Below are 13,836 nucleotides of genomic sequence, written 5' to 3'. Positions count from 1 at the left end.
TTTTAAGAAGACGAGAAAGGGAAAGAAAAAAAAACAAGTGAAACAGCAGACAACTGCAAACACTATTGCAACCGTCCTCTTAATTTGCCTACAAAGATATTATGCATTCTCAAATGTTTGTTTCTTGTGAAAGAAAAAAGAAATAAAATATTCCGTTGCTCAGTTGGCCATAACTTTAAATTTCTGAGGAAAGAGATACTGTTTCATCTAAATTATATATAGTAAAGTTCAAGATATTACAGCATTATGAATTGAATCAAAAATAATCCTGACAAAGTTCAAAGTTCTTTGAAAGCTCAAATGAAGTTGGGTATCAATTTCAAAACTGTAATTGTACTGGTCAGCCAAGAATCCTTATGGTGTCAAGATGGCGTTGTCCAGAACTACTCTGAATAAGTCAAAACAGTTCCATACTAATATTATAGTCCGAATAATGAGCACTTTATATTTTCACTAAACAGTCCAAACAAATGTATTGTCTCACGAATAATACCTAAGGACAATATAAAATGCATTTGCACACATACAACAGGAACACGAAAAATGGGGATGACTCCAAAATAGGAACGAATTAGATTGCTCAGTTATCTTCTTATATACACCTTCTAGTACGAATATATTTCACAATGTACCCGAAGTGACAGATCACACTATTCATTTCGAAAACTGCTTATTATGTGACACTTAATTCTTCTAGAACCGTCCAAACATATTAACAAGAGTAAATATCAACACATACATAAGCATCTATTTATCGATCCTTGCAATTGCTCGCTCTTAACAGATTCAGGTCATGGAGGCAAACATCTAACTAACAATATTCTGTGCAATTTACGGCCATGGATAAACATTACAAAATTTAAATATATATTTTGTCACCGGAGTTAGAAAAGATAAAGATCTACATAACTATATATTACTATCATCTATGCTGGTGTTTACTACGAGACAAGGAAATCCCAGTCAACGGGTTTCGTTATCTGTCTCCTCACGAGGCATGCCTCGTAGGGTGACATATAATGTAACCCCATGACGGTGATTTCCTTGTCTCAATGCAAACCCCAACATGGATTATTTTTCTCACTCCATACTTTCCTCTAAGGTGAAAATAATTCCTCACTTTTGCAATATACTTCACGCGCAAATGTTTACATGTTGCGCATTAATACAAATACATTAATGAGAACTGTTGCGTGACAATTCCATCTGAAGTACACTATTTTTTTTACGCGTGACCCAAACAATAACAACGTTTGATAGCATTGAGGTATTATCATATTTAAGATATCGATGTTAAATGAAATGAATTATAATTAATTAATATTTCTGACAAGAAAATGTTTCATTTTCATCAGTTTCAATTTAGAAAAGTTATATTGTAAATAATTTAACTGTACTAAGTACACAGCTCTAAATGGGCCATAACGAAAGGCTACATTTAGCATGAGTGACCGTCACCAGATGACCAGACTGAGATAGGAAAAAAAGATTAATAAAACAGGTAGATTTCTCAGTCGCATGGGTGAGAAATGTATGCACACACACACACACACACACACACACACACACACACACACACACATATATATATATATATATATATATATATATATATATATATATATATATATATATATATATATATATATATATATATATAAGAAATCTCAACGGTTTCGGACCAATTGTTACTCTGATGTGCGGCAAGAATTTTCGACGTCATAACTATGAAGCGATACGCACTTTGCTTGTAGCAATAATGCTATCATTCCGCTTGCTAGAGCAACCGAAGCTGATGTCATCGTGAACGAATCAGTACAATCGTTGTTGTTTGAAGTAGTATACTGAAAGTAAAAGAGTGAAATGCTTATACCACTATTAATTAGTATCACGACTAATACTATTGTCATTAGTTTGTGTCTTTTTCTGCCTCTTCTTCTTTTTCTGCTTCTTCTGCTGCTCCTTTCTCTTCTTCTTCTTCTTCTTCTTCTTCTTCTTCTTCTTATTATTATTATCATTAGTATTGTTGTTGTTGCTGTTGTTGTTGTTGTTTTTGTTGTTTTCTTGTTGTCTTGTTTTGTTTGTCTTTGTCACTATAGTTCTGTTTCATGTACTAATGAAGAGAAGTCTAATATTTCTAATAAGAGAATATTCAGCTTCGATTGCCTGGCTTTGACAAGGCGAGAACCATTTTATTATATTATCCATCTGAATTAGACGATCAGGTCAGTAAACTATTACCAACATTAATTTGATGTTGGTAAGTGAACTCAGCAACATCATTCTCGAAAACAAATCACAGAAGTATATATATATATATATATATATATATATATATATATATATATATATATATATATATATATATATATATATATATATATATATATATATATATATTACGTGCGAGAGGGACCACTGTGATTAAGACATCCATACATATGAATGAAACCTTTTAATTGAGTCGACGCGAATATCGTTAACTTTCTAGTAAGAACTTGTATCTTATATAGTCATCTATTTGTTTAGTCTGTACAGGGTTTATTAGGTTTAGGGTTGCTTTAGACATTCATAATTTAGCATCTTTTACATGGGGAGAACGAATAAATGCAAACATTCTAACGCACATTAGTAAATCCGTTCAATTTGGCACAAGCATAAAAATACTAGGTTTAGCTAGTGATTAAAAAGAAATTAAAATTTGGAAGAGAAATTCAACTTTATCGAGATATCATCAATCTTTCAAAGTTACCATCATATTCGTATTGATTTTGCTTCCCTCTCCAAGGGTTGCTGCTAGGACACTAGTGCAGACTGATATGAAATTTGGCTTGCGTCCATTCATTCCGACACTTGAAACGGTGATACCTTGGATGTTGTTTGCCAGGCCGTTCGTGTTACAATCGTGTATTATATTGTTACTGTCATCGCTAACGGGATAGTTACCAGCAGGAAACACAAAAATGTTGCCTTTGCCATCTCTTCCCTTAAAACACAATACAAGAAAAGTGTCTACAAAGGCATGCAATAAGCAGGCATATTGACCAAGTAATGAAATGATTTAACCTGCTGAATAATTTGTTGTAATTAGTGCAGGCTAATTAGGTTACTATGCGTGCATCATAGAGTTCCCAAGGGCTTGATATTGCTGTGAAAATAAAAGTACCTTTTCTGTAGCACGCAAAAACCTAAGATAAGATCTTCTTCGAATGAACACGAATTTACATTAATAAACGAAATCAAATATCGATATTGTATTCAATTAAAGCTGGCTTAAGGCTACAATGCAAATTGGCTTGTCTACTTTTAATTACTTTCTTGAAAAACTAACTGAATCGAATCAAAATTAATGATGATTACCATTGACCATAAAAAGATAAAGATATATGTGTGTGTGTGTGTGTGTGTGTGTGCGTGGATATAGATATTGACAGCAGAGAAGAAAACAAAGCATTCAAGAAATCTCTCTCTCTCTCTTATTATATATATATATATATATATATATATATATATATATATGTGTGTGTGTGTGTGTGTGTGTGTGTGTGTGTGTGTGTTCATGTTGTTGTAGCTATTGATGACGTTGGTTGTCATGAAGGTAAACCAAATGAGAATATAATAGTGTTAGTTTTGGTTTCTTTTAAATGGTACATTCAATCTTCTGAAGTAACATAGCTAGAAACATTTGCGTAAATATTTCTATAATTTCATGGAGATTATTATAGTGGCTGGTATTTGATTAATAACACAACTGTAAGAGGTTAGTCATGAGACGAGAAAGTAAGACATACGGAATATAAAAATTCCTTGTTGATCTTAGAAAGGTCACGCTGGTCAAGAGAAATATTTAAGATACTTAGTTACTGCGTGTAAAGAACTGAAAAGACACTACCAACGAGAAATACGATTCCGTGTCGCATCGTGTCTGAAATGTTCCATATATAATCATCTTTCCGCTAAAACATATAGTACAAGAACCTTTAAATGAACTTTATTCTACATTTATAAAACAAAATAAAATCCTGAGACCATTCCAAACACAGAAGAGTATATAGAATACAGTGGTGAATCTTATATACTGAACACTGCTTAAGGTTAAACATATCTAACAATTCTCCAGCTCGTGCTGTCTTGGAGGAAATACTGCCAAAAATATTCTGAGGGACTCAATGTATGAAGTGCAAATGTAATATGTAATAAGATAACCTTTTTTACACCAGTTTCCAGAGCCTTTCTAAATGCGTATGGACCATCGATTAAATCACGTTGTGCGTATCCCCAACTATTGCTGTAAATGTCGATTTTATTTCGCTCGTGGCTTAGAGCAGAAGCAATTATATCACCTCTGCTTTTCAGATGAGGGGGATTCTCGTCAAGGAATCGAATGGCTGAAATAAAAATAAATTAAATGTACATGATTCCACTTCGGCTTTGCACCACATGTTGAAACATCACGAGTTTTTATCCTGTCTGTTGAGTTATTACTTTATGACACAGATAAACGGAGACATATATTGGCCAGATTAACTGGAGGGAAAGATCGTTTTACAGGAATACAACACGGTAGCTGACTGGGGCTGTTCCGATAGAAACATTCGGAACTAAAATCTTTTAGCGAGTTTGGCACGATAAAGTTTGAGCAACAGCAGCTTCTAGTTGGCGTGTCGGAAGTGAAGATCAGTTATATCAAACGTTTATTGCTTTTGTTGCTTGCCATGAAATATTTTAGTTGTTTGTAATTGAACGGCACTTAGGCATAACATAGACCATCAAATGCCAATGATATAGTTGACAGGTGCCAAGGACACGCCAAGACAAATGGCCCAAATTGACATAGAGGGATGTAGAACCCCCGACGCTTGCATTAACAGTCCCAAATTTTACCAATGAAACTGATTACAATGTATTTCAATATACACTAATTGCTAATTAAAGCAAATAGAGTTAACATAAATATGCCTAAAACGTATTCTGAGAACCAAGTTCATTCCTAAGTACACGATATATATATATATATAGTTCCCATGATTAAAATTTAAACTTTTGAGTGAATAGGTTGCATTACTTAAGAAGTATAGAAAAGAGTGGTCTCAACATAAAACATCAGACAGTTATACTTTATATGGAACTGATTATGACGTGTTATTCTGAATCAATCTTACGTTATTGTGTGGCAGAATATATTGAGACTTACTTTGTATTCGGTGTAAATACACATCACTTCCCTTAAACTATTCATGCATTATTTCTCTTTCATCTTACCTCTGAAATATGTTGCTGTTGTAAAATGATAACTTATACTTACTTATGCACTCACTTAAAATAATCAATATATACACCACCGCCACCACTACGACCGTCATCATCCTCATCACTACTATCAACTATGGGTATTTGTTGTCTTCGGACACTTTTTACATATTTCATTCCATACTCTGGTGTTACGAGACGCAATTGTTTATTATGTGAAAAAAGGGAAAGAGGTCTAAATAAAATACCCACCCCAATTTTGTTTTTACAGCAACAAAAAACAAACACAAGACAATACAATACAAAAATCAACTACAAAGAAAACAGAAGCAGGAAAGTAACCTGAAACATTGGGTGCACATAGTAATGAGAATAAGTAATATCTTAAGTCACATATTTATTTACGGAGGTAAATAATTAATGGACCGACACATGCCCGCTTTATGGCATAGAAATCGAGGTTTCGGACCATTCGAATGCTCTTTTAGATTATCTAGCTTGTTATAACTTTCGAGGGAAATACAGTGACAGGTACACGGGAAAGTCTTTACGCATTAACCAGATATCTTTGTGTTTTAATGCTACTACTCTCCTAAAACTATACAGTTTTCAGTCAATTATGAGAGTTAGTACTAGCAAGGCGTGAAATGTGCCGCAGACCGCGCTATAACAAAATCGGCGTTTACATTTACCGTTATAGATATATGGGTGGTGCAATCTGTTTTCTTTAGAATTGTTGAAAAGAACTTATCCCTTTTGAAACATTATCAGACCAACATAAGCGCATCCCTGATAAACAATATAATATTTCTGAGTAAGGTTTTAACATTGTTTTCCTTTAACATATATGAGAGCAATATAAAACATGCTCAAAATTGGAAACACTATCCTAGATACTAAATAGCAGATTGAGTACAAAGTAAAGCGTGATCTCCTTTTGAAATATGTTATCAGACGACTCTGAAGTGTTAACCCGAATAAGAACTTGATCTTTATGGCAGTCATGTGTTTCTCAAAAGTCCGATATCTTGCAAGGTTGTGATCCTATAAAGCTTTATGTGCAGTTTAGGTTTAGGCATTTCAACATAGTGTCGTTTTGAATGCATATTGCTTGTATAAAATATTTGACTTCTTTTACATTTTTTAAAATTCTGCTAAATTTTCAAGAAAATATGCTTTGAAAACATATCCAAGCGCTGTGTGCATAATCGCATTCAATTTTGTAAAGAGTGAGACCATTACATAAAAAGATTGATGCTTTTAGATAATTTCAACCCTGACTGTTTGATGCAATAAATGGGACCATGAAGTCCTGTATCCTGCCTTGTCCCTTGGCACACGTGTACATGTGCAGTGTTCAAATTTCGTATGTGAGCACTTTGCACAGTATGGGTACGTATATATAATGTTGCAATTAACTTAAAACGTATATACGACTTAAATGTGTATCTTTTATCGGTTTGGTCACCTATGCTTGACTAATATGATGTCTTGGCGAGGTACGTATATATGTACGTATGTACGCGACAATGGATGGATACACGCATGCGTGTATGTATGTATGTATGTATGTATGCATATATGTATGTACGTATGTATGTAATGACTTCAAATAAATGTCTGCAAGTATCTCTATTTTGGACCGTGAGACAAAGTATGACCGTATTTTCTATCAGAGATTTATATATATATATATATATATATATATATATATATATATATATATATATATATATATATATATATATATAGAGAGAGAGAGAGAGAGAGAGAGAGAGAGAGAGAGAGAGAGAGAGAAAGTATGAGCGAATTTTCTTTCAGAGATTCATATATAAGCACACTCCCAGCACTGGATTTGTCTTTCTTTTTGCATGCATTCGCAAGTGGCTGCAGTATAATTTTTATTAATGTGTGTGAGCATTAAAATCTATTTATAAAATAGTAAACACAAATCCGTAAAATAATATCAACCTTACTGGGAAACAAGAATAAACACAATAATGATGGCAAGATCACGTTTTCCGTATGACATGCATACAATGAACATCTGTAACCTCTATTTTAAGAATTATACGTTGCTGAATAGTTTTGATCAATTCATAGACTTACGGTTCCCATCATTTGTGGCATTATGAGAAAACCTTTTGGAATGTTTCGGAATTTAAAGTATGTAAAGATACTCGTAAACATTATCATTTTTGGAGAGGACTATAATATATCCTCTGTGCCATGCGGAATTTGTAATCGTTGTTGGGGATTGCTGAGCTTGATATCAGTTGTAAGAAACAATTTACAGCTGTGAATTGACTTTTTGTTAAAAGAAAAACTAATTATACATTACCTTCAAACCTAAATGTAAGAAAAGAAGAAAAGCCACGATACTCACTCTTTTTATCGTTTACTTATATTATGTATGTATAGTTTACCCATGCACTGAGATATCACAGTCACTAATATTCATACACGCTCTCTTGCAGACATATATACACACACACACACACACACACACAAACACATGCTCTGATATACTCAGCCCAATATATTATTTTTTAACCACACCAAAATCAGCTTGGCACAGATAATACATCGTAAATGTACAAACTATAAAAGAGCAATCCCCAACAACGATTACAAATTCCGCATGAGACAGAGGATATATTATAGTCCTCTCCAAAAATGATAAATATAAGTAAACGATAAAACGACAATGATATTACTGGATAGCAGAGGGGTGTATTTCCTGCTGTCATGAATTAAATTATCTCCATAATTAGATGCTAGTTGTTGTTGTTCTAGTAATGGTATTAATAATATTGTTGACGTTGTGTGTTGTGTTATGATGGTGTAATCAGCCTACGATCTGCTCCCACGAATGAAGTATACATATTTACAGGTTAATGTGTAACGTGCAGAAAAATATGCAAATAGAACATAATATTGCATTCGCATATGTTACGAGTCTATGCTCTTAAAATAAGTAACAGAAAATAGTGAAAGACAACAAGCTTTGAAAAATGTAACAAATATACTTATTTCCCTAGAATACAGAGTGAAAATGGAATAAAGGAACTGATGGTATTGTGAATTAAATCCCAATATGACCCAAGAATTAGATCAGACACAAGTCTTAGTAATCTGAAGTCCTGAATACAACTCAGTACAAGTCCCGAATACATCCAAAACTGAAGGCGATTACGTTACTTTTTGAGATTATGGAATGCTGATGCGTCAACAATCTTTTCTTGAATCGTAGTAATATAATTCCATGTTTGAATATATTATAAATTCCAAGACTTTTATCAGAGCACGTTAATATTTCCAGAAAAAAGAAACACTTGAATTAAATCATTTGAAGAATGTAAAATTCAGCCCCAACTGGTTACAATATAATACAACTTGAAGGTGCTAGATGTTAAATCACGAATGGTAAAATCCTCACAGTTACAATGTATATAGTTCTCTACTTGATCGCAGGTCACAATTAACATTTTCTAAAAAAAGAACCAATACGTAATGGAAAATAACCTTCTAGAATGATCTGATGAGCCTTGGTTACTTACAAAACAATAACCTGTAAAATTCACTTAGGAAACTCCCAAACCCTGACCCAAATCAATATATGTATTTCTTCCTGTTTACCTGAATACATATACTGATATTAAGCGCATACGCATAGAGCATAATAAAGCTATTATTAGTTGTTTACATAAAATGATATAAACAAAACATTAAAAGCCAATCAGGTCAAGCAGAAATGAACTCAGTTTTGGACGAGGACCAGTTCAGCATATAGTGTTACATTACAATAGCATGTAATGAAATTTAAACAAGGAAAACTAAGAAACAAACATGTAATTAAATGTACATAACACATGCCCAGGTTTCATAATACATAAATGCATTTGTTACCACATGAGCGAGTAAATACTAGTGTACATATATACGCACCGTGTCCAAATCGTGTGCATGTGCATGGAGTATGCTAACCTGTTAGACAATACAATTGTAAACAGGTGCTAAAATCAAGTAGAGCAAAAATATAAGTTCAACGTTTGGATAAATAATCAGAATAGGTCAGTTGTTGCAATTGCCTAAAAATGCTTGATATTTTAAATTGGGGGACGTTTTGGCCTTCTATGATTGAATTTCGTTTTACTTCTAAGCAAACATAAAGATGATCTGATTTTTGAATATCTTCAACTAAAAAAATGTATACGTATTGTTATACGCTGCTTGAGAAAGGTCAGATTGAGTTTCAAGCCACAAAAAATGACACAATAAATGCATCTGCTGTGTGAAAGGGAACCAATCATCAGGCTGGACTGAAACATTTGTATGTGCTCTTTTCGGGTGTATCAAGATGGAGTTACTGATGATCATGGACACATTATAAAAGCCGAATCTATGCTGTAACCTTTGCCATGATTTCTTTTTGTATTTGAATATGGCTATGACGATAGTAAACTACCGCTCCGATGATCTAGTGGTCAGAGCGTCCAACTCAGATGCGGAAGGTCGCGGGTTCAAATACCGGCCGAGACATACTTTAGACTTATAAAAATGGTACGAACAGCTGCCACGCTTGGCGCTTAGCATTAAGATGTTATTGTTAGGACTGGTTGACCTGGTGTCAGGATAATGTGGCCGGGTGGGACATCATACTACATGTCTGCAGCATGATGTCCCAGTGCTATACATCACTATAAATTGCCACACTGCAGACATCGTAGAAAAATGACTGAACAATTTATAAAGTTACGTTAAAACTTCAAATCACACACACACACATGCACACACACAGTAGTACATTAACCATGCGGAGAGAAGGTGCTTTGTTGAAGACGCATAGCCTTTGATACACACCAAATAAGCCTCTCATGACATTCACATTTGTCCGTTTTTGATAGTTTTGTTTGATTTGTCAAAAGTACGGTATCAGGATCTGATGGTTTATTACAAGCTAATAACAACAGTAATTTAAACTTCATTCACACGAGGGCAGAGAGTGCTGTGGTCAAAAGTACGCACACGTAAGTACTTAGTTTGCTTTTGGCACACAAAGGCAGATAATATCCACCCTGGCATATATATTTTGTACTATTCGTACAACGAGTATTGGAAAAATAATACCAATTATAATGCTTCGATAATGCAGTAATACTGGAATCGGAAACCAGTATCAGTCGTATGTGTGTTACAATGAAACTTAGAAGGATGCACCTCTTTTCAAGTGATAATAAGGAACTGATAATTATTATGAATAAATTAGTTTGTACTTATGCAGGCATTTCAAAGAATCATAAGAATCATTGCCTGTCATGCGACTCTAATTATTGCATAGGCTAAAAGTACATGAGATGCAAAATTGAAATATGAAAATATCTGCTGAAAGGAATGGATCATATGCTGATACAGATCACCTTTAACCAAAACTTTTACAATGAACCTGATCTCGAGCCAATATACATGAATAAGACAGGCTTAACCTAAAAGATAGCTGCACTAATTCTTACGTGCAAATATAAAGGAAATCCTTCAAACTCCTGTAGGCGTTTGTGATAGGAAAATCTTTGAACCTGTTACTAAACTAATCGTTACTGTCACCAACATCGAAATAGTTACAACGACACCTGCGACACAACATTTGGAAACACTTCCTCAAATGAGGCAAACTAACAGCATGCAAGAACTTCATGAACATACATTACAAACCATCACCTATGCAGAGATACATGACACACCTATCAATATGCAATCATGTCACACAACTACGTAATGTAAATTACACCCGTATACCTCTTTGCAATCTTATATCAGGTTATAGCTTTGTAACCGTATTCACTTGGATGCAGCAGATCTATACCGCTCTAAAATCGAAAACTCCGCAAAATAATATTTTACCAATTTTCAAGAAAAAATGCCTCTCAATGTTTCGACATGCTTTATTTTATAATCTCCTTCTTGTCGAAATATCAATCAAACAATCAACAAATCATCAGATCAATTGCACACTTACCGATCATTGGTTACCCTTCCCCCTTAATTGTTTTGGTCAAATTGCCATTCTTTATACAAGCGGCACAGTTGCATCCATTCAATATCTAAAGGTATTTGAAAGACATATTTCAACTACAGATATGAAGTAAATAGTATTCAGAGTAACACCATATGCTTCATATATAATCTATTCGATTTTTCAGATGTGCTTAGGGTCTGCCAAACTGTGATATCATTCTGAAACGGATAACATCTAATTTGGAACTATGATATCATTCTGAAACGGATAACGTCTAATTTGGAACTAAACATATACATTTAACATACATCTTTAGTACGTGTAGCTGAACTTACAAACAAGCGTGGCTTTCGGGGCTACTCCTGCAGAGCAAAACATGTTTCCTTTTTCTGCTGCAACCAGACCGGCGCATTTTGTGCCATGTCTGAAAACATTTTTAGTTTAGAGTGTAATGCTACTACTACTACTAAAATAATAATAATAATAATAATAATAATAATAATAACAATAATAATAATAATAATACTTAGAAATAATATTCCTAGTCTTCTTGATCATTATAATGAAAGCCGTTGTAGAAATAGTAATAATGTTAATATGCAATAGATTTAGACTTTCATAGTACGCAAGATCTAGCCACTAAAAGGTTTTGTAAAAAGCTAGCAGCTTTTTCAAGATTGAAATAAAACACTTAATGAATACCTCACCAATCAATTATTCCAGTCGTAAAGATGATTTTGGCTTAGCACTATTAAAACTATTATATACAAAATGTTTCATTTTAGCAATGGATGAATATTTCAAGGCTTTGCAGTGTTATTCGTGAAAATATATAAGGTAAATACTAACGAGATATCAATATCCTCCGGATAAGACGTAACTTTTGGACTGGAGGCATCGTTGTTCCTGTCTACATAGTTATAACATAGACTAGGATTCTTTGATTGTTTCCGGGATTATGAAAAAAAAAACAAAGATCATATACATTAACGGAATGCATAGAATGTATGCAGCATAGGAAAGCAGGTTGAACATATTAGTCTATTTATACTTTACACAGTGTTTAGATTGCGGGCTGTTTCATTTGCTTTTATAAAGCATATACTTTCCAGTGTTATGAAACTCTCCCTATATCTTGACTTGGTTAATGCATTCATTTTACAATAATTAGTTGACTATCCATATTAAACGATTTTCAGCATCGGGTCATGACTACTAGTCAGCATTTCAATATATATATATGATTGGGATAATAAAACAACACAATATGTTGGAGAAACACTAAAACAAGTTTCTAAGAGAATGAATAATCATCGCTTTCATATACAAAAGTATAGAGATCCTCAGTTTCCTCTAATGTTTCAACACACTTTAAGACCAATAATCACTCTCTACTTGATTTTTCTTTCATGCCAATATATATTGTGCATGGTGACATGAATAGACTCATACAAGAAACTTATTGGATTCATAAGTTAGATACTTTGTATCCTAATGGCCTTAATGCCAATGCACTATATACAACTGTATAATTTTTCAAAAGAAATTTAAGTTTTTAATTTTTCAAATTGATATATTGTATATTTTTTTATAACAATATAATTATATGTACGACTGTTTGACTTTAGTTTATTTTATTATTTTAAAGATCAGTGATATAAAACACATGACCTAAACAAGATGACATCGTAGTTTAAACTTTTTTATCATACGTAATTGTTATAATCTTAAATGAAATAACTTGCACAGTTGCTATCAAACCAAGAGAGAAAGCAATATATGTTTCGGATTTATCAAACCGTAGAAAGCCAAAATAAAACGAGACTTAAGCACGCAACTCTCACCACATTTTCATCAAGATCTTCATGACTCATCTCCATCCCAACGTCGACGATGGCAACTGTGACGTTGTTGCCGTAGTAGCCTCGGGACCAAGCGTCTTCGATGCCAAGATCATAGTATATACCAGAAACGTCCTGTTGTATCATAAATGCCACTTACATAAGATTAACATGCATGAAGTCAAGAAACAAAGCAGGAATTAATATAATCGGAAGAAAAGATAGAAATACCCATTTTAGAAGTAAATATTTGTGTTAAGCATGTTGACCACTACTGTCTACAGAGGACAAATACATTTGTAAACAGTCGCATGCAGAGTCATTTTTAGCACTTGATGTAGAATAAAAGTATTAGACATGTAGGATAAAAATGGTGCAGCTTGATACCATTATGTGTAATGGGAATAAAACGAACATTTTCTGTTATCATTTGTATCTGACACGCAGCTAAAAAGAGGAGAAACACAATGAAAACATTGAGACATGGGATGAAAGCAGTAATGATGACATGTGAACATTGCTAATTTCTTACCGGAAAAGGGTTGCCAGTATGCAGAATGTCTTCAATGAATATAGCACTAGATACATTCGTTTGAGGAATATCAAATTCCATTGACAGTTGTCTTTCGATGTGGGTTACCTTTATTAAATAAAGAGGAAAAACACATATAAGGCACGAACATTTTAATATGTTCATTTATGTCCTAACTTGGTACCATGCAATAGGAA

At 33.5% G+C, this 13,836-nt stretch overlaps 1 protein-coding gene across 1 annotated transcript in view; it reads right to left on the bottom strand.

The window, feature by feature from the left end:
• Window positions 1-13,836, bottom strand: part of LOC149793207 (proprotein convertase subtilisin/kexin type 6-like) — a 40,704-nt gene that overhangs the window by 12,232 nt on the left and 14,636 nt on the right. Inside the window, exons 3-9 of the mRNA XM_089966320.1 lie at window positions 13,640-13,747; window positions 13,111-13,242; window positions 12,116-12,204; window positions 11,602-11,690; window positions 4,207-4,388; window positions 2,753-2,986; window positions 1,744-1,844 (exon numbers count right to left, since the gene is read on the bottom strand). Of these exons, the coding sequence (XP_089822446.1) occupies window positions 1,744-1,844; window positions 2,753-2,986; window positions 4,207-4,388; window positions 11,602-11,690; window positions 12,116-12,204; window positions 13,111-13,242; window positions 13,640-13,747 (935 nt within the window). The remainder of the gene's footprint in view (window positions 1-1,743; window positions 1,845-2,752; window positions 2,987-4,206; window positions 4,389-11,601; window positions 11,691-12,115; window positions 12,205-13,110; window positions 13,243-13,639; window positions 13,748-13,836) is intronic.

This window comes from Sinohyriopsis cumingii, chromosome 8 (assembly GCF_028554795.1).
Source record: "Sinohyriopsis cumingii isolate HCF-2022 chromosome 8, ASM2855479v2, whole genome shotgun sequence".
In the NCBI taxonomy this organism is placed as follows: Eukaryota; Metazoa; Mollusca; class Bivalvia; order Unionida; family Unionidae; genus Sinohyriopsis; species Sinohyriopsis cumingii.
Note: the sequence above shows the minus strand (reverse complement) of the source record. Positions and strands in the feature narration are given on the sequence as shown.